This window comes from Pelodiscus sinensis, chromosome 29 (genome assembly GCF_052426305.1).
Source record: "Pelodiscus sinensis isolate ZL-2025 chromosome 29, ASM5242630v1, whole genome shotgun sequence".
In the NCBI taxonomy this organism is placed as follows: Eukaryota; Metazoa; Chordata; order Testudines; family Trionychidae; genus Pelodiscus; species Pelodiscus sinensis.
In genome coordinates this window covers 3993294-4015314 of record NC_143080.1, presented here as the reverse complement: position 1 = coordinate 4015314, position 22021 = coordinate 3993294, and the positions used below count along the sequence as shown (strand labels likewise).

The following is a 22021-nucleotide window of genomic DNA, read 5'->3' as shown; positions in this document are numbered from 1 at the left end:
AGTAATCTGGAAACGGAAGGGAATGACAGGCAATGGTGGCAAGATATCTGGACAGAGGAAATGAGGCAAAAAAGAACACTGACGGTAATGGTAGGGAGTAAAGCCTAAAATATGAAAACAAAACTTGAGTAAAGTGAATTTTAAATCCTAATAAATTGATCTATCTAAAGAAGATAAAAATATAGAAAGGCGAATCTAAAGGAAAACAAAGTAGTGAAGAGGCTAGATTGAGGTATCAGAAAACAGAGAGGCTTGTTTTTGTAGCTAGCTTTCAGCAATTTCAGCCCAATTTTTTTGTGAAGGACTTCAACCTGGCCTCGAATTGTATAGGCTCAATTTTGTGCCTGCAATTATTTGCAATCACAATTGATAGCATTTCCACTTTGGTGGAAATTTTCAAGCACACATTGGTGCCTGACAAATCAGAGGGTGTGTTTTTGAAAATGAAGCCCTTCGACTCTGTTGCTCTGGCTGTATCTAGGCCTCTCCTCCACTAACGCTGTGAGTGCTCCCAGTCTCTGGACAAGAAGGTGGGACTCAGCCCTGGGATGGACTTTGGCTGCAGTAGATCAGCTTTCTTTTCTCAGAGTGCCACAAGACTGAGTTACTGGTTTTGGAGCCTGCCACTGGAGAGCTGCTCTCATCTGGAGATTTTTGTGTTTAATAAAGGAATGTTCCGTGTGGGTGTGGGGTGTGGGTGCTGCTTCCTGTGCTCAGTTGGAGTCCAGAAATGGGAATTTCCTGTGATCGGGCATGAAGCAGGATCTTTTAAGTTTCCACCCACTTCTCCTTTTGCCTCCCAAGTGAGGGATGCCCACTGCTGGAACAGCTGAATATCTCCTGGTGCGACCAAGTGACTAAGGATGGCATTCAGGCTCTGGTGAGAGGTTGTGGAGGACTCAAAGCCCTGTTTCTGAAAGGCTGCACACAGGTATGACTGTGGAGAATATGTTCATTAAACTAACCACAACAATGAGTTGCTTATGTATTCAACTTAGGTACAGCAGTGAGTGTGAAGTATTGCAGATCTCGTATTTCCAAGCATTACCTTATTCAAATGACTATTCAGGATCTACCAACTAGACGTTAAATGTGGTCTTTACTTGCTTTGAGTCCAGCATGAATCGCTGAATAATAAAAACTATCTAATAGTGGAATCTTCCCCCCTCTTTTCCCCTTTTTCAAGGATATACTAAGCAAAACCATGCTCATGTTAACATTTGTATTAACGAGGGATAAAACATCCTGGCTATGTCCTTAGACTTATTTTGGCTTTTTTAGAAGGGTCGGACAGTAGTAGAAAGCCCAGTTGAGTTGCATCTGGCCTCACACGATAAAAGTTATCGACTCTCTGGAATCTTCCAGCTGGCTAATGTAAAATTGGAACTGTAATTGTCTCATTTCAAAGCTTTTCCCATAACAAATTAGATACTTAGTAGCATCCTTTCAGAGATGTACCATGGTGTTCTTTGGATGGTGTCCAAACCAAGGAGTAAGAGGTTCTGAAGATACTACATGGATCTTTAACCCCGACACTTTTAGAATATACAGTGTTACATTAAAGTTTGTTGTTTGAGGTTAACTTTCTTTAACTTTCCTATTTTACATGCTCAGCCATTAAAGTACCCATGCTTCAAACTAGATTGAAAGTCACATAGCTCCTTTCTTACTCTCTGTAATGTGAGAGAGGTTCATACCCAGGTTACAGGTCCTCATGCTTGCTAACCAGAAACAAGCTAGAGGGACCCCAGTGTAACATCATCCAAAAGACAGTAGCTTCTGTAGTACTCTTGGTTGTAGCATTAGAGCTGAACCAAGCTCCGGTGTCAGACTGAATGTCTGATTGTCTTGTGCAGACAGACATGCTCCTGTCTAAGTCAGAATGACACTGTTGAACCTGATATAATGTTTGAGCTCCCAATTCTGGGGTGAGAGAATGGTACTTAGGCAGAAAACTAGCACCCTGCTTGCTGAAGAACAATGGTGTCTAAAGAAATTTTGCCTAAGAACATGAGAACAAATCCCCTTGCTCCTTATTTAAAAAAAAAAAAAAATCCGGGAGCTGTCGTATCTTGAATGCACATGCAGACCAGGCAGGAAGGAATGAAAGAGCAACAGGCATGTGGAGCTTAGCTTTTCTGCCTTGGGATGGTGAATTGCTGACTTGTCCCTGCTGTGTTTCCAATCTGTGGTTCCAGGAAATTTACACGATTAAAATCCAAAGATTAAACCATTAAGCCATCTTCTTGGACATACTTGGTTCGCTTTTGCCTAAATCTTGCAATTGTAGCTCATAGAGGGGTTGGTGTTAGTTTGTTTTTTCCCCCCCTCTGAAATGAGGTCAGTATTTACCTACTTGCTGATATGTAAATTTCAATAATGTTTACTTTCCCAAAGATGAGTCCCATAGTACATGGACATAGAAAGCGATAAACATTTAGTATGTTGAGCAAAGAAATAGTACATGTATCACTACATGCAAAACAAACCCAAATATTGGGACCATTGCCAATAGTTTCCTAAGCTTATGTTACTGTGGTTTTTAATAGCCTAGGAGAGACATACATGACTAGTAAGAGGTTTAACAATCCAAGTCTATTTTCAGAATTTAACTCACTAAAAAACAGCTTGAACTTCTGGTTATTTATGGACTCCTGTGAAATATTGATGGGAGTACATCCTTGTTATCAGTTATTTGCCATCTGCTCTGCTGGATGGAAGACTGACGATGCCTTTTTTTAGAAGCCAAAAGCAACTTGGGTGCTTTTGTGGCTCCTACACTGGGGAAAAAAAAAAAGTTTTTAAAGAGCACTTCACAAGTGATAAAGAGGAGGGGAAATAGTGACCTAGAGGAACTCTATGAAGCATCAATTTATTAGAAACAAAGTATATCAAAATTAAAACATAGTAATTTCTTCCATTCTGTTAATTGTGTATTTTTGACCTGAGCATAATTGATTGCGATCAATAAACTAACCTTGCAAATCTATCGATTTCTCAGTCTGTGAGACAGTGGAAGATAAGAAGTGAGTGTTTATAGTCTGCCAATACACACATTTTGAGAACTGAGTGGCTCTCTCCCCTTGCCCCAGTGAAAATTCAGAGAGTGATCATTCATATTTTCACATAGAGACCACTTGGCATATAACAGATTGTTTCAGTCTATAAATTATTCTTTCCAGCTGGAGGATGAAGCTCTCAAATACATTGGAGCACACTGTCCTGAACTAGTGACATTAAACCTGCAAACCTGCTTAGTAAGTAATCTTTCCTGTGATTCCCATTTTACATGCAATGTAGCTATAAAGGGCATCTCTAAACAGGATCATGTAAGACCTACTCCACCTTTGGAACGTCATCTTTGCGAACTGGAAAATCGTACTTTGGCAAGTTCTAAAAACAAATTAACTTTTTTTGTGGTGGCATTTGATGGAGTTGTACAAGCCCTCAAAATAGCTGTGTTAGCTTTGGTTTGACAAGACTATTTGTGTCTCTCTGCTCTGCCCATGGGGCTCCTAAGTGCATCTGCAGGACTTGGTGGAAAAATTCTTTCCTTTGGGCGAGAATGCAAGTTTGTTTGCATCCAGACTTTGACAGTAGCCTTTAAAACGGAATCAAGCAGCGCATTTTTTCCTCTACAAAAAGAACCAAGTATCAGCAATGCCAAAAATGTGTTTTTGAACCAAAAGAGGAACTGGGCAGAGTTCTTTGTGTACATCATCCTGACAGGACAGCATTAACAGACTGTCCCTGCCCTTTCCACTAAAGTTGTAAGAGGCTTGGAGATTTGCAGATCTGTGACTCATTCTATACTGCTAACCCACAGAAAAATCACTCGGGGGCCGCAGACTATGGAGAAGCAAACAAACAAGCCTCGCTGATGTGGCCCCCAACAGAGAATGAGAAAGATGCTCCCCCCCACATTCCCCTCACACACCAGAGCCTAGGGGGCCCAGGCTAGTAGATTTTGTGTGCTCCAGCCCTGTGGTGGGGTAGTGGGAGGCTGGAATGCCTGTGCGGGCTCCCTAGTGGTGGGGGGCGGGCAGGCTGAGCTTTGGGGGATGGATCCAGGCAAGCTGGGGGCCGCATCCAGCCCGTGGGCCTAAGGTCCCTCACCGCTGGAATAGTATTTACATGCTGACGGGAGAAGTGTGCATGATTGGCACAAGGATGGTGTCAACAATAACTTTTCAGTATTGACATTGCATACCTGGGATCTGGACCCCCTGTACCATACATTTTTTCCCCATTTGAGCAGTTGGGGCTATTGCCAGTCTCCAGGCTGATGCTTTCCATGTAGGAACTCAAGTCTGGTCAAGTCACAAAATCAATGAGGCCCAGCTTGTTTCTGTGCCTTTCCTTTGACCCGTCTTTTCTCTCCTCCCACTGGATATCTTGCTCTTGTCATCACGCCGGCAGGCGAAACTGAGCTCCAGAGCCCTGTTACTTCTGCCTCTGTCAGCCAGCACATCGCTCTTCTGACAGATTCTGCCTCAGGTGATGCCATCCCAAAATGGTTCCTGGAGTCAGACCAAGAGCCAAATGTGTCCCTGGCCAAAGGGGGTGCAGCTCTATTGAACTCAGGGAAGTTACACGGGTACTGAATTGGACGAGAATTCAGACCTGTGTCTGAGCACTTCTCTCTTGAGCAGATTGAGGTTTTTAGAAGTTGTTTGTAAAGCCAAACTGTGACTAAAATAAAAAGCATTTATATTATGGGAGGTGGTGTTGTGACCTCTATCAGACTTCCATAATTAATCTTTCAGCGAAGTGTCACTTTGTCGGCCTTGCTGAAAAGCTGAGGCATCATGCTGCGGCGTTAGCCAGCAGATTCTGTAGCGCCAGCAGCCCCTAAAATATTTTCATGTCTGTGGGAATCAGCTGCAGACTATTTATAAGCCATTTCAGGGTGCTTTGTGCTGCTTCAGCTATCGCATAAAAATATTGGAACAAATGTCTTGCTGGTTAGTGTAACTTGCCTCCTTGCTTGTCTCAAAGGGTAGAATTGGGCAATGCATTGGATCTCAATCATCACTACTAATAGTCCTGATGTTTTGTTTTTTCTTGTAGCAAATCACAGATGATGGTCTCATAACAATATGCAGAGGATGCCATAAATTGCAATCTTTGTGTGCCTCAGGCTGCTCTAACATTACAGATGCCATCTTGAATGCCCTGGGACAAAACTGCCCACGGCTTAGGTGAGTTTCAGTCTGGAGTCATACAATGGGGACTGAGTAAAGATATAGGTGATGAGGGGACTCCAGGCATTTTTTATGCTAGAGATCAGGATTCCTAGTCCGATTTGGAAGTTCATTTGTTTACTGCTGAAGTTATTTCCACTGTTCAGTGAGAAGATTCCACAAAACATAATCCTGCAGGATATCTTGGTGCAGCAGTGTTGTGTGCTGCTCTGATGGGCTTATGTAGCATTGGTGACAACTGCATTTTTCAGTCAGCGTATTAGCTTATTTCAATTAGTCCACCACTTTTTGTGCTCGGAACTGGAAGTAAGATTTAAACTCTGTTATTCCCTGCCTCGATGCCTAGTTACCAGTGTGTGTTGAGGATAGTTATGGAGCAGGTGAAGCAACAGATAGTGAAAATTTACAAAAAAATCTATTTCGGGCAGAGAATGGGCTTCAAGTGCCATCTCTCCAAATTGTTTTAATACATATTTTATTAGGAAAAGCATCTCAAATAAAAATGTGAAAGCATAGTTAGGAAAAGAGAAAAGGAAATAAAATGAGTATAATCTGGCATCTGTTACACCTATGTGCCCTGCTTTTCCATTCTTACTTTAGACAAATGTAATGGAATTTCTGTAATCTCAAAAATAAAGTAAAAGATTATGGATACATTGTCAGTTTTCACATATATGCAGTTTGAACTTTGAAAGAAGATAAATTACTGCGGATCCCATGTTTAGGTTCAGCTCTGCCTGCAAATCAAATGCATAAAATGCCATAAACAAAAGTATCACTTATATTTAAGGAAAGTCCTGATCTTCCATTTTTGGAAATGGAAATAGTGCTCTCTCTTGCAGTATTATAGCATTGAAACATAAAACCTTATAAAACAAATAAGGAAAGTGAAGGAGGCATCAAGAAACTGCAGTAGCAGAAGCAAAGAATTTTCTGGTAGTCATCTCAACTGGGAATGAGCAATTTGCTATCCAGAAAAGTTTAAATCCATATTTGATGGCATTAAGTACTTTATTCTTACAGGACTTGTGCTGCCTTATGAAATGCTATTTCATGTAACACATTACATTGTGGTGAGACTATCAAATGGAATAGAGGGAGAACTCCATTCAGTGTCCTTGGAATGGAATACTCCATGGAAGTAAAAGCTTCAGAGGGGTAGCCAAGTTAGTGTGTACCTAGAAAAACGTAAACCACAAATAGTCTTGCAGCACGAAAAGCCCACGAAAGCTCATGATACCATCTACATGTATTGTTAGTCTTTAAGGTGCTGCTACACTATTTGTTGTTTAAGTTTTTCCATGGAAATAGTCCTCGCAGAAAGTAATGTCTTTAGTGTAGACCTGAGTCTCTCCCTACCCCACCCCTTTTAATAAAACAGGCTGTATAAAGCAAAATGATTACACCATCGTTAGCACATTCTTAATTCTTTCTGCACAGAATATTAGAAGTTGCAAGGTGTTCGCAGCTAACAGATGTGGGCTTTACCACTCTGGCCAAGGTAAGTTCTGCATTCCTCTTTGTGGCACATCTCAGTTTCTTGGGAGCACAAAGTAAGAGCAACTCTCTCCCATGAATTCATAGTTTTCAAAATATCTCTTTTTGGCTTGGAAGTGGCGTGGAAATGAGAGGCTGAGTAGATCTCTAAATTGTTCATTACTCCTTAAATTGTAAACGTTGTATTTAGCCACACAACACCCAATTACTGTAATGAGTAATATGCATCTAAAGTTAGTGAAACTGTTAACATTTAGCTGGATGCAAATCCCTGTACAATTTTGTGCCTCAGACGGATCAGCCTGCACTTATATCAGTATCACTGAATTAACACTGTTTATCTTTTCCTTTTATCTACAGAAAGGAAAACAAGTTAGTAGATATTTTATAAATGTGTTTCAGTGGGGAGGCTTGATGGATAGTCAGTATTACACTTATTTTCAGTAGCATTGGCCTCCAGGGAGCAACAAATTATCTGTAAACATGACCAGCTTTGGATGGAAGACTTCCTTTTCAGATGCACTTCATCTGTGTTGAGAAAGGAGGGTACGTGTACTGCCTGTGTTTTTATCTCATTTGCTTGTGCTTTTATTTCCTGTCTGCATTATACAGAACTGTCATGAGCTTGAAAAAATGGACCTGGAAGAATGTGTTCAGGTAAGAGTACAACTTTGTGATTGTGGGGGTTTCATGCAGGAAGGCACGCAGTGCGGAAACATCGTCTGTGACAAATGTGTCTAGGTTTTAATAGTAACACTGAAAGGCTCAGAGCACAGAATCCCAAATCCATTTTTTTAAATGAAGACAGATTGTTCCAGAACCCTTGATCAAGAAAAGGAGCTGATAAGTTTGGACAGGGTGAATTACTTGCATTTATTTGATCACCTCCATTCCAATTTTCAACAGAGGATTATAGTGAAAGAATATCGAAAAAGTTAAAATAATCTGAGGATTCCATCAAATTAAGACTGTGTGTTTGTCTATAAAGACCAGGCATAGTTCTTCAAATCTATGCACCTTTGAAAAAACCTGGCAGTTGTAAGAAATACAGGCGCCAGGGGTGAGATCTTTGCTGCCAATACATGGAAAGATCTCTGGTACATAAACTGATAGAGATCAGGAAAGGTAATTTCCAGATATTAAATGTTGCTGCAGCTGAAGTGTTTGAACAACTGTGATCTTGTATGCGAAGCTGGAGAGAAGTAACTACAAATAAAGATGAGATGCCTTCCAACCAGATATCTCCGCAAAAGTCAGTGGGCTGTAATTCTACACCAGATTTTGAGTCTGTTCCCTGGCTTTCCTAATAACTTGGTGCCACAGACTTCTTCAGCGGCTTTGTTTTATGCCCTTCATGTATGACTGAACACGATCCTTTAGCACATAGGTTGTAAGAGTGGTAAGATTTAAAGAGAACGTGAGAGACTGCATTAAATGGGTACGAAATAAGGAAGCCTTTGAAGAGACTGAAAACTGTAAGAGCAGAGCAGTTTTTGAATTCAGAATGGATAGGAAGACCATAAAGGTAATAGGGTCTCCCCTCCTGCAATAAGAAAATAGACTGGACTCAGCATGCTGACAATTAGGAAGGCCACAGAAAAGGAAATTACAGTAGTCCAGACAGGAAGTGATTTAAAGCTGTGTCCGGTGTTGCTGCTCTGTACAAACATGATCTGGAAACAAAATGTTAATGCTAATGTTTCTTAGATTAGAAATTCATGTCTTGTTTCACCTTGGAGGGTTTATCTGCATTGCAATAAAAACTGGGGCACTGGGACTCGGTGCCTGGGTCAGTTGACTTGGGTTTACAGGGCTAAAATGTGCAGTGGAAACATTCGGATGTGGGCTGGTCCCCAGGCTCTGAAACCCTGTGATGAGGGGGCAGCGTTCAGAACCCAGAATCCAGCCCAAGCCCAAATTGCTGCACTGCAATTTTGAGCCCTGCAAACCCCAGTCAGCTGACCCAGACCCGGGGTGTCAAACTCGTGGCCCATGGGTCATCTATGGTCTAAGCAGTTCCACAGTCCAGTCCACATGAGGCTGCTGGCACATTAGGTCCTGCAGAGGGGGGTAGAGTGTGTCCATATCCTTTCCCCAAGCCCAGCCCTTGCTCTCCCCTGTCCCTCCCCCATTCCGCCCCTTCCCTCAAGGCCCCTTCCCCGAGGGACGAGGCCATGGCGGGAGGCGGCTGTAGGGGCTCCCCACGCACTCACTACGGCGGCAGGAGCCGCAAGGGAGCAGAGTGACCGGGCTGGCCTGGGAGATGGCAGTGGAGCAGAGCAAACTGCTGTGTCACTTCGATTCCCCGTGGCTCCTGCCGCTGCAGGAGTGCGGAGGTCCTGATTCCTGCTATCAGCCCCAGGCCACCCCAGGGCCCTGTTGGGCCTGCCCAGTCCATAGGATGGTTGGAATGACCCTTCAAAGCATGGGTCTGGGGTGGCTGCCCCAAACCGTCCTATGGACAGGACAGCTCTGCACACACCTCCCCCAGACCACAGGGACCTGCCACCAGCAGCGCAGAGCTAGCAGCTGGAAGCTGCTCTAGCCCCGCTATGCTGTCAGTAGTGGCAATGGGTGTCCCTGGGGTGGCAGGCAGAGCTAGGGGATGTGCAGGCCAGCAGGTGAAGCCGGAAGACACCCCTCCCCCTCTGAGCCCTGACGGGGGTGTCTGCTGGCCTACTAGGAGGATTTGAGGACTGGCACTTGGCCCAAAGGTAAATTGAGTTGGAACACCCCGTCCTAGTCTCTAATGACTAGAAAACTAGTGAAGTGAGGATGTTTCAGGAGCTGGAGACCAAAATCTAAGGGATAAATGGACAAATTTTGGAGAAATGAATCTAAGTATTCTGCTCACTCCTGCAAAACCTGGGACGACCAGACATTCCTTATGTTTTAAATGAGAAGAGGGGGGGAAAGAAGCACCTTTTAGCCCACCCATCATAACGAAACAAAAAACACAGACCAGGCTTCTTAAAAATCCTTTTGTTGGTCACCACCTAAGAATGAATAGGAACCTTTGGCTAAAGTGTGGTCTCAGACCTGTTCTGGCAATGTTCAAGAGAGCAATTGCCGTTTCGGAGGGGGAAGAAACATATTGAATGCTTAAGATACTAAATTGCGATCATGCTTTGGCTAGGATGCCATTGCAGTAAAAAGATTTCAATTCTAAATGGCTTTGCATCTCTTCCAGATTACAGACAGTACATTAATCCAGCTTTCCATACACTGTCCACGGCTTCAGGTGTTGGTAAGTGTTGTTTGGGCAACAGTTTTCCATGTTCTTACTTTTTGAAATGAGAGCCTCCAGGTTTTGCCCAAATAAAGATTGCCTCTGCCGTTTGACAGCCATGTGATTGTTGCATCTAGTTTGCAGAACATGGAGCAGTGCGCAGCCCCATGTCGCTATGACCGGTGGAGACAAGAATGCAGTTCCAGAATTCAACATGCTGTCCTGGGTCCAGTTGCTGGGGGGAGAGGCACGTAGGCAGTCTCTGAATGCAACTGTTGGACCACAGCGTAGTCGGTTCTATGGATATCCCAGTGCACTGTTGTAATTCGCTTTCATACTTGGCTTCCCTGCCACAACCCTTCACACACCTTTCCTTTTCCCGTGGCATTTTATCCTCTCTTCCATTCAGTGAGCTTGCTGCTCGTTTCTGATTCCACAGCTCTGATCGCACTTTAGATCATCCAGAAAGAAATTCTTCCACATCTCCTTACTGCATTGCAGTTGTCTGCTCTTTTGAAGGCTGTTTAGGTGATCCCACACTTTGGGGCCTGAAAGCAAGAGGTCTTGATCCAGGATTAAGTTTAGCGGTTTTGCCAGTTATCCCTACAAAAATACTAATAAAAATAGTAATATATATGCTGTTTGGATTTTTATTTGTGTTTTTAAAGCAAGATGTTTGATCTATGATGGCGTTAATCTGTTCAGACTTTATATAACTTGGAAAGTAATTATCCTGGTGCATGGTTTAATTGTGTTCAGTACAACCCTAGATCATAGACATCTATATATTTCATAAAGGGGTTGGGCTATCAGTCCATCCTGGGAGGAAGAACAGAGATGGGTCTGAGGTTTGGGAGAGCCCCATTTGAGTCCCTGTTTCACCACTGATTTTCGGTGTGACTTTGAGCAAATCTCTTATCCTCTGTGCCTCCATTCTCCATCTGTGCAATGGGGGTTCCAGCATTGCCCTGCCTCACACAGATGCTGTGAAGAGACAGGTTGAATATAGAAATGTAATAGGATAACTACGTAAACGGTTAACCAATAAGCCTGGGCTTATCGATTTCCGTGAACAGTTACATGCAGGCTCTCACCCAGTGCCAAGGGAGCCAGCTGCCACCCCACGCTGCTGTCTCTGTATCAGAGGCTGCAAGTGGGAACCAGCGTGCTTGGCAGCCAGCTTTTAAGCTAGCTCCTGGCACACTCTGGTTCCCGGGGAGCCAGATGCAGCAGTATAAAGCTTATTCTGCAGGGAGGGACCAGCCGGCTCTGCTCCCGGGGAGCCAGCTACGCTGCAGGTTCTGCAGTATAAGCTTTATACCACAGAGCCCGCAGCGTGTAGCTATGTAACCGCTAAGATTTTATTTGGCTACACAGTTACCCAATTACCCGCTTTTTAATATCCCTAGTCAGATACTGCAGTGCTGTGGGCCAGATAAATCCTCACCGAGGGGGACTGCAGTTGCCCTTGCTTCCTTTCTTCACACACTGCACCCCTGAAGCTGTCTGTGTTGATGGATAGTTCAACCGCACTTCCCCCTGAACCTGACATACGCCGGGTGTGAAATGTGCCTTGCCACTCTCATATGGGAAGTTTGTCCTGTGGGTTTGCGTTTAACAGCCTTGGCGGCCATCCTGCAAGGTCGTATGTGTAGAATAACGGGCACAAACGAGAGCGTTTACATGGCTTCTCTTCCCTTGTCTGGAGCATGGATGCTTCTGGCCTGCAACCTGTTGAATCCAAGCATGACAAGCCGAGAGGCCCGGGAGCAGTCCCCACTGAATTGGGTTTCACATTGAGTGGGAGTCTCACTTCAAATCACATTTTCTCACTTCTGAACAGAATGTTTCCGTCTGCGAGGGGAGAGACGGCAAAGGCCACTGCAGAAGGGAGCGCTCACTGAGGCAGTTTGCGCTGACCCTGCCTGGTTCCTAAAATGGCAGTTCCCTCACTGCTGGCACTCTGGGTTTGAAGTGTTCGGGCCTGCCTGCTGTGCTCCCTCACATCCTTTGGGCAGGAAAATCCCACAGCTTAGGGTGTTGCTTTGCACAGGGCTTCATTGTCTTAGCTGCAACGTTTCTGTCTCTTGCATGCTCGCCCGTTCCGCTCTCTTCCACAGCGGTCTGTACACCAGCTCTTGTTCCTAGCTCCTCTGCCAGCTAAATGATACATGAGCTATGCCAGTGCCCGGGGACTGGACTGACATACTCACGCTGGTGCAATGGTGAGGTCTCCCAGGTCGCGGCACAGCTCAGTTCCACATTTTTAAAATTAGGAAATAGCTAAATAGAAGGGCAGCCGGCAAATGGTGTGAAAGTCTGTCTGCCTAACAGTTCCAGTAGCTCACAGTAGTATAGCCACTGGGACTGGGGTACTGTAGAATTCTGCAGTACTTGAGAGCAGGTAAATGGTACCATTGTTGTCTTTTCTTTTGACATTACGCGGCTACGTTTCTATCTCCCATGATTTCATTTTGCGGAATATAGTATGTGAGACAAGGCAGGGGTTTTTTTTCCACCCTGCCTCTGCCCTGGTGAGGTCTGAGTTGTGTGTCTAGTTTTAAGCACCAAACTTTGAGAAAGAGGTGGGCAGATGGGAACTCCAGGGAAGAACAGCAGAATGATCAGAAATTTAGAAAAAATGGCTGGCCTGCGAGGAAAGGCTAATAGCAAACTGGGCATCTTTAGTCTTGAGAAGAGACGACATGCAGGGGGTTCCTGAGAACAGTTTTCAGATGTGTTAAGGATCGTTGTAAAGAGGACGGTGATCAGTTGTTTTCCATGGCAACTGAAGGGTAGGACGAGAAGTAATGGGCTTCATTTGCAGCAACGGTGATTTCAGTTAGATACTAGGAATAACAGTCTAACTGTATGGATAGTTGAGCCCTGGAATAAGTTACCATGGGAGGTTGTGGAATTCCTGGCATGGGAAACTTTTTAAGATTAGGCTAGACAAACACCTGGGAATGATCAATGTTTTCTTGCTCTTACCTCAATACAGGGGGCCGGGTTTGATCACATCTTGAGGTCCCCTCCATCCCTGCATTTCTGTGATTCTGTAATTTGACTGGCTTCCATCCCCATGACATCTACATTTTATGAACTTCCCCTGTGGCCGATGGAAGTATTGGCTACTTAGAGAGAGGCACACGGGCTCCCATCATGGCTCTCAACTCTCTCCACAGTCATGTGACAACAGCACACTTGCCCGGAACTGGGATGTAGCAAGTTTGCTCCAGTGTGGTTTGTTCTTCTAGGGCTTTGTCCCAGTTCATCCCGTCACCTTTCCAGAAAGCTTCCTAGCTGGCTGTGCTCGATGGCTGGACCGTTGTGTTTCCAGGCACCACTAACCACCTCTGTTTGGCTGCAGAGTTTGTCCCACTGCGAGTTGATCACCGATGATGGGATCCGTCACTTGGGGAACGGCGCGTGTGCGCATGACCGTCTGGAAGTGATCGAGCTGGACAACTGCCCTTTGATCACAGATGCCTCCTTGGAACACCTGAAGAGCTGCCATAGCCTGGAGAGGATAGAACTGTATGACTGTCAACAGATCACGCGGGCAGGGATCAAGAGACTCAGGGTAAAAACAACAAGCCCTAAGGCTTTTACTTACCCGTTACTAAACGGCTGGATGGGGAGCGGGTGGTAGTGAGGATCCAGACTCACTATAATCTAGGCCAAGTCCTTAAGGTGCCTGAGAGAGAGCGCTACTATGACAGCATCTGTGAAAGGGATAGCTGGGAAGGAACGCTCCCTTCCCTCCATGTAAGATCTGTTCAGCGGGAACAGTAATTGCACCCGAAAAGGAGGCCAGGAGACACCCACTCACTAATGCTCACTTCACAGATCCACAAGCTTGAGGATGCCCCCTCGAAACCTGGGAGTCTTGCCTCACTTCTCAGCAAAGAAATAACTTGAGCCTGTGTTAGATCGACCGCTCAGATCGAATAATCTGCGGAAATAGATGACAGAGCACTTCATAGCGATCCTTCCTCATGTGCTAGTAAATGCAGTCTAATCTCTTGCACTTGGGGAATACATGAAAAGAAGAGCATCTCTTGATACCTTACTCTTTACAGTTTGCTTTTGTAAGCTATTGGCTCGTTCAGAGAATTTGGTAATCTGCAGTTTGTCCCCAAATCACAGTACAAATGTGCAGTTTGCCTGTTATTTCATGACACAGTTTTACATCAGTAGCTTGGCATAAGTAAACTATAGCATCTTGGACCAAAGAAGGGCTTAAACTATTATTTAGTACAGCGGTTCTCAAACTTTTTGGGCCCCGGAGCCCTTTACATGTATAAAAATTTATACAGAGCCCTAGCGGTCCTCTGATTGTATGTGTTGTACCTATCGATGTTTCCAGTTTGTCAACCTCGCGGAGCCCTGGAGCTCTGCGGAGCACAGTTTGAGAAACCCTGATTTAGTACAATAGCTGCTGCACCATAGCTCATCCAATAAGGGTTTTGTTGGGTGAGGAAATGTGGTTTCGGTGAATTCGGCTGGAGTAGGAGAGGTTTCCAGGCCACCCTTGTTAGGCAGAAAAAAGAAATTGTACTTGAGAGAAAGAACTCAGTAACAATCCAGGAAAATAAAATTCCAACCTTCCACTCCAATCGTTTAAAGGCTTGATATTTTGTGAAAGAGGAAGCCTGCTTTTATTTAGGTGGCCAAGTTCAGAAAAAATAGCAGGCCTTTCAGTGTCCGCACGCTTTTCACTTGCTTGCCTGTGTGTGCCTGCGACTTGCACTGTCACAGCAGTTCGTTCTTTAAATACTGTGTTTATCTTTTCAGACCCATTTACCCAATATTAAAGTCCATGCCTACTTCGCTCCTGTGACTCCACCTCCATCAGTAGGGGGCAGCAGACAGCGCTTCTGCAGATGTTGCATCATCCTATGACATTGGAATTGGTCATCCTTGCAAACTGAGTATTTAATTACACTTCTAGAATTACAGCGGACACCTGTATCTTCAACGAATGCGATCCCAGTGTCATTTGCAAGGGCCAGTGAAAAGGGCTGTGGCACCGGGCCCCTGTAGCCACCCGTACACACGCACATACACACGCACCACCTGTTCCAGCCAGCTGATGAACTCTGTGACGTGGGAGCTGGATGTGTGTTGTCTTTTGCTGTAGGTGGATTGGTATATTTCTGAACCATTCCTACTGGGCATGCTCAGAAGAAACTACAGGGGAGGGGGTTGTGCAAACCCAAAGCGACTGCTGCTGGTTTTTTGGTTTTTTTGTTTTGTTTTGTTTTGTTTTTTAATGTTGGAACAGCACCAAAATCCTTCAGAGTTAGGGGAGGGAGAGAAACGAACATGCTTTATCCTTGCATCCACTGTCCAAAAAAACAAAGAGGTTTTGTTTTCTGTTCTTCAGTAAGAGAATGAAAACAGCAGCCATTGTGAGACTTGATTTCCTGTGCTTCGGTACTTCCTTGTTTCCATGCTAACACACTGAGCATGCTCACTTGAAGGTTCATCAGTTTCTTCTGTGTTTTGTAGCATTCGGCTCAGAGGCTTCCTAGATTGTTGTGATGATATAGCTTGAAATCTGTAACGTGAGGCTCAATTTTTTACCCCACCCACCCCTCTTTTTTTTTTTTTTTTACAGATTTCTAATTTAGTATTTTTTTGAGATTATTGAACATAAGTTATTTATCAATAAAAATAAGACACTTTTTACCATTAGAAGGCTGCGCCTGAAACTGCCTGGCTGATGGAAAGATCTTAAATAGATTGAGGCGTAAGCTAGAGTTTATTTGCCCATTTTTACCAATGGTTGGGTCTCAACTCTTTTTTGCATTTCAAGTTTTCCCCTAGTAAAGAGAACATAGCTCACAATACAGGGGGCACAGCTGCAGTCTAACTAATATTGATTCCTTGGCGCCCGCCCCCCCATCCAAAACAAAAAAAAAAGGGAAATCGGAATTGCATTACTGCTTGTTGCTCTGGTCCAGGAATGACTCCTCTGAAGTAGAAGGGTCAGCAGACCTGAAAATCTGTCCCTGAGTGTCGCCACGTTGTTGTCTATTGAGTTTGTGAATTCTCAGCAACTTCGCTGACGTTTGCATTTGCCACAGGTAAGTCTTGTGCTCGAGAAGCATCCATTTGAGTGAAATGGGAGCGTCTTCTACATCACAAGGATATGTCTTGCTTCCAGTTCCTCCCAGCTCCTCAAAAGGGTGTATTCTGGCACATTGACGTGGTCCAGCTATGTAGCAGCTGTGTTGTGAGTGATTCAGGCAAGCTTAATCCTGCTGTTTCTTGGGAATGTAAAGAGCCTGAGCCAGCCTCCAGGTAATCATTGATCCTTTGATACCAGGAGTCCAGATTGCCCAGCAGGAGAGATGCTAACAGATGGGCTGGCTCTGTGGACTTTCTGGGGCTGCCGTCAGACTGTAACAGGTTCACGGCAGGAGAGCCCAGGTGTAAGTAAATGCTCTTTCCCTGCTGTCAGCATTCTGGGATGGAAGAGAAAGCACACGTTCTGCGAATTGTTCCCAGCTGACTGAGACACAGAGGAATGAGCGTGCTTAATCATCATAATTGTCAGAGACCCAGAAGGTAGAAGCGGCATTCTACCTTTATGGAGAAGAATTACAGGAGACGGGGAAGAAGAGAGGGTTTTATAAAGCACTAGCAATAGATGTCAGAGCTCTGAGAGTTTGGGGGCTTTTTTGCCTGCACATTTATGTGGAAGGCAGTTTTACCTTCCCCAGACTGTCATCACAACCTGAATAATTCAGGCAATTAAAGGGGTCATTTTTAGCACTGTATAAGCTATGTTGATTCATCTGCTATTCATTTCATCAACCTATCCGTATATGTTTGTGAATCTGCTGGAAAGGCATGTAGAAGAAACCAAGTGTGCATTGTTTAAAAGGATACTGACAACTGGTTCCCCATAGATTTTAATTTTTTTATGTCATATTAATTAAACCCTTTTTAGAAGCTGAAATAGTTTTCTCCTTCAACAGCAGTGCTCAAATTCCATTTGCAAAACTTTCTATTTTCCCTTGATTTCAGTGTGGCAGAATGTGTCTGGCTACTGGTTTATATTGTTGCAGCTTTTTGACTTCCTGGACAAATCAGATGTAAGTCAGTTTGGGCACAAGAAATGGTCAGTATTAGCACAGCTCTGGGGATAATCTTTTAGTTAATTTCTGCTAGGGCAAGAGGAGAAAAAACGGGTTTTGGGGGGCGGGGTTAAGTCCAGCTACAGAGTGGCTGTTTAATTTCTTGGCAATGTGTTGTTTGGTTTTGGAGGACAAATTTAAGAATTTAGAATCCAATGCATTTTCTTCAACAGGGTAACAGTTTGTGGTATCCCAAACTACTTGACAGAGTCCGTTTGTCAAGAATCCCTTTACATGGTTTCTTTTGTATGTTTTGTATTTTTATAAATACCCACAAATAACCACTTCCCAAGCTTTGTCTTGTCAGAAGAATTCCTTTGGTGGGCAAGACCTTCAGCAGTTTGGTGTATCGGGCAGGCCCTGGGTTTGGAATTTGAGACGAGGTTCCAGGTGCATTCCCACTTTGTCTTGGTTAGCCATCGGTCAGAGAAATGGGGTCCCTAGGCATGGGGGCAGGGTTATGTCTCAGCCTAAGTGCTGCTGATGCAGACATGGTAATAGACTTCAGCACCATGGATTGACCTGATGCCCACAGGAGGTATCATGGATTGAGATGGAAGGGATCATCCTTTAGAAGTGTGGAGGTTTTTGAGGGGGGAGTAACGGGACTTCTTAGAGGTTCAGCGAGGAGCAAGGCCTGCGCTGAATGTCCAGTCTGATTGGAGGACTTCTACTTGTGCCAAATACGTCAGCTAAATTAAGAACACCAGATTTCTTTCAGTTAGCGTTGTTTTCGGCAACTGGAAGAGCAGGTCTTAGTGATGTATAAGACCATTGACTGTTGAATTTACTTATTGGCTCCTTCCTTACCCACGCACTCAAAGTCCACCTACACAGCCTGAATTGCTGGTTTGATTCCATGGAAATCCTGGTGATTCACAATGGTAGTGGTGTAGGTTGAGCCATGTTTCAATTCCTTGAGAGGAAATGCTCTGCGTAATCTGTGTCTGTCTTGTCAACACGCGGTCTGTGCAGCTGGGCATTGTCCAGAGATTGGGCAGTGGCTCTTAAAACTGCACCAGTCTGTGCACTTTTGGGGAGGCAGAGTGGGGCAACCTTCAGAACCGACCAGACGGTAAAGAAACTGCGTCTCGTACAATGTGGTTCAGAGACTAGGCAGAGAGAGAACCTTTGGACTAATGGAATTTGAGATCGTCCAGGAGGAGTGCCGCGAGGAGGTCTCACACAACCAAAAATAAGAGTGAAGTCGGCAGTACTTTCAATCATGATTCTCGAGCTGTTCCTGACGGGGTGGAGACAAAAAGGTGCAGCAAGCTGTCATGATATTTAAAAAAAAAAAAACCCTAAAGAAAATCCCTGTTTTCTAAACATCATTGTATTCTTCCTTTCTTCCTTTTTTTAATTTTAATCGGGATGTGTTGTTCATGGCTGGCCCATGGTGTTCTGTTTTGGTTTTTTGGGAGGGGGGTGCAGCGGAGACCAGTATGACAAGGTTCTTCACTACAGTGTCCTATTAGTGGGGGGGCGGGGGGGCAGAGAAGAGGTTGAACTGACTGTGTGTGATCCGTTGTCCACAAAGCGTGTGGCTTAGTGTACATTTATGTTTGTTTTATATGGAGCATCCACACAACTTGACCAAACTGCACAACTCCCTCTCGGTTCTGCTTTGCCAGCAATGCTGCAAGGTTAACCAGACAACTCACTGTCCTGTTCTGTAACTCTGGGCTCCCCACTGCCATGTCTGCCCTCGGAAGGGCTTCCCAGGCACACCCCAAAACTGTGCTTATCTCTCAAAGCTGCAGGCCAAAATGTTCACAGTCCACATTCAAAAATCTGGTCTCTTGCCTTCCCAGCCCATCATTTCCCACTCTGCTCCTGCCGTCGGGGAGAGCCTGTCCCTGGATTCCACGCCAAAACCCTCATGCTTGCACAATGGGGGTCACTTGCAGTAGCCCAGGTATAGAGCGGATTCCTCAGCACAATCCCATGTCTCCCATGAAGTCTGCTGGGTTTTTTAAACGCTTCTCCTCTTGTTTACACTCCGCCTGCCGTAACTTCGGTTCCCTTGCCGTTTACCGCTGCAGGGAACAGCGTCTGGATTCCCCAATGGGGGCGCCTGTCTCTGCGACAGGGCATAACTCTCCCCTGGTTCCTTCCCACCCACCCCAGCAGGCAGGGAGGTGGGAGGGAGAAGGGTAGCACATATTGCCATGTCATTGCGGCCATCCAGTGGGTCTAGCTTTCCACACCATGAGCTGGCTTTTCTTCCTTTTCACTTGGACCGTGATTTTGAAAGAACCAGCCAAGGTATGTGAAATTGCTGGCATCCGCCAGCACCCCTCTGTTTACTGTCCCCACAGACAATCTGCCTCGTGGCCCTTTGGACGTGCATCCCCTTCCCCAGCCACATGGACGCTGTTCTTCCCCTCATCCTGCACCGTTCCTTAGCTTGTGTGTAGCAGCTGATACTTGAGCTTGGCCTCAACCATTCTGTCCAACCATCATCGGCTTGTGCGCTGAGGCAAGGTGCTTACGTTGGCTGTAGATAGGCTCTTGGAGACATGACGATCCCTGCTGCATCATCACCCCCAGCAGCGAGGCCCTTCCCGCCACACTCAATTCTTTAACCTCTGTGGATTCCTGCAGCGGAGCAAATTCCTGATCGAAGGCCCTGTCTACACTCCACGCCTATGCCAGAGTAGCCCATTCGTGATTCGGAGTCTAGACGCACATATGCAGACAGAAGGAGGAGTTCCGTCGCCGCTTTGACACGTGGCTCTGTCGGCATCATTGCATTTACACTGGGTACTTTGCAAGCACAGCTATGTTGGCTAAGGGGTGTGATTCCCCCCCCCCACACACACACACTCCTCACCAGCATAGTGACGCTGGCATAACTTTGTAGTGTAAACCTGATGTGACTTTCCAGAGGGCGAGGCTCGTCATTTTGAACGCGGCGTTTTTGTTGTGATGAGAAGACTGTTTTGTTCGTTTTTTGCTTTTTAGCATTCAGGGTTGGGCTAATGTCCTTGACTTACCGTTCCTTTCCTTCCCTCCTCCCCCAACCACCTCTTACCTTGATCCAGTCCAAATAGCTGCAGTTTTGGATTTGTTGAGTGTACTAGTATGTATTGGAAAGGTTTCTTTTAGTATTTTTTAATTGGTTTTTAACTTTGATGGATGTATCATGTCCATTAGACTAAATTACTGGACACACAAGTTAGAACCTTGTCATACACTCCCTTAATTATATATATTATATAGAGAGATCTGTAAAATATTATTTTAATGATATTGTAATCTGTGCTTTCCCTCTCCTGGACACTAAGTGTGGATATAATAATGCCAATTAATGAAAAGTAAAAATATATATATGTAGCTAAATTGTACTTTTTTTTTGTCTGTGTGATATACCATAATACTAACACTGAGGTTGCACTGTTGTGATGCTAGTGTGAAGGAATGCCTACAAATATTGAATTTTGAGGGTACACAAAATACCTAGGGATCGTCTGCCAAAGGCTCTGTTTCTTAAACACATAGGCTAGGGCAGTGATTCCCAACCTTGTTCCCATGGAGGAACCCCTAAAATAATTGTTCATATCCCAAGGACCTAAGAAAACGGTCCATAATTTCACCTGCGTTTTCAAATCGTACGAATGCCAACAGCTGGGTTTTACTTGTTATGTCTGTTGACTCGTCGACTTGGAGAGCAAAGTTAGTATTTTTTAGTATTTCAGACAAGACATCTTCAATGTTTTATTCCACGATTTCTCACGGAACCCCTGACGATAGTCTGCGGAACCCCAGGGTTCCACGGAACCCTGGTTGGGAAACACTGGGATACGGCTTTCAAGGTGGGGGGTTTTCAAGGTTGCCTTCTTCAGGAGCAGAGGGAGGCCAGCTCTGAATGCTTTTGAAATCCCATTAATGAAACTTAGAGGTTCTTACTTGTTTGCGGGGAGGATTACATGTCCTGGCTGGTCCTCAGTCCTTGTTATTGCTGCTTGGTTAATGCATTTGTTGAATCTCATTATTTTTCAAGGCAATGGCTCACTTTCTTTTTTCCAGAGAGCAGACTCAGAATCTGGGGGATTTATGTTCTAGCCCTGGCTTGGTCACTGATGCACGGTGTGACTTTGAGCAAGTCACTGCTCTGTGCCTGTTTTTCCCATCTGTAAAATGGGGTTGATACTGATCTAATCTTCTGGGATGTTGAGGCTTAAGTTGTAAAATGCTTTGAGCTGCTTGTGTGGAAGACACTTTACTAAAGGGCCAAGAGTTAATGTATTTAGTAACAGCTGGATGTCACTAACAAAAGGCCCAAAAGGTCTTCCCCCTTTCATACTCCCATGGCTTGTGGTGGGGAGTCCCCATACTGTTCTTGTTAAGTATGCAGTGCCTACTCAAAGCATCCTAACATTGTAATCTGCAGGACTTTGGAGCCCCTCTAGTGAAAGCCTGTGAAGGAGAAAACATGCATCCCCCGGGTGAGACGTCCTCACAAGAAATGGAGTGAGAGCGACAGACAAGACCCAGCGTCGTCACAAAAATAGCTTCATTTGTATTTCATTCACTACCAGCTTTCCTCCCCAATCCATAGTCGGGTTTGGGTTTGTCTGTGACTAAAAAAGAGACGGATGCTCAGAAAAGAGAACCAGCCTGTTAAGATGAGATTGTAGCTAAGCTAGTAGGGTGACCAGATAGCAAGTGAGAAAAATGGGGATGGGGGGAGGGTGATCAGTGCCTATGGAAGAGAAAGCCTCAAGTAATGAGTGAGTGACCCTACAAAATCAGGACTTCTGGTCATCTTTAGTGGGAGACGTGTCCCACGTTGTGTCGATTCTTCTGAAAGTTTCACCCATAATTATGGCAAGTGAAATATCTCTGGTCCATTAATGCCGCTTCTCACCTGCCTGTGGAAGGGGTGGATAACGGGCACCTCGTTAAAGAAACCTGGGTTCCCGCTTAGGTTTTCATTC

The 22021-nt window shown here is 44.9% G+C and overlaps 1 protein-coding gene across 3 annotated transcripts in view; it reads left to right on the top strand.

The window, feature by feature from the left end:
* Window positions 1-20428, top strand: part of FBXL20 (F-box and leucine rich repeat protein 20) — an 84040-nt gene extending 63612 nt beyond the window's left edge. For all 3 annotated transcript variants that reach the window (XM_075911392.2, XM_075911393.2, XM_006126214.5), the window contains 8 exons: window positions 805-931; window positions 3183-3257; window positions 5071-5201; window positions 6645-6705; window positions 7314-7358; window positions 9892-9948; window positions 13301-13513; window positions 14728-20428. In XM_075911392.2, the coding sequence (XP_075767507.1) occupies window positions 805-931; window positions 3183-3257; window positions 5071-5201; window positions 6645-6705; window positions 7314-7358; window positions 9892-9948; window positions 13301-13513; window positions 14728-14835 (817 nt within the window). In that variant the 3' untranslated portion in view covers window positions 14836-20428. The remainder of the gene's footprint in view (window positions 1-804; window positions 932-3182; window positions 3258-5070; window positions 5202-6644; window positions 6706-7313; window positions 7359-9891; window positions 9949-13300; window positions 13514-14727) is intronic.
* The last annotated feature ends 1593 nt before the right edge of the window (window positions 20429-22021 follow it).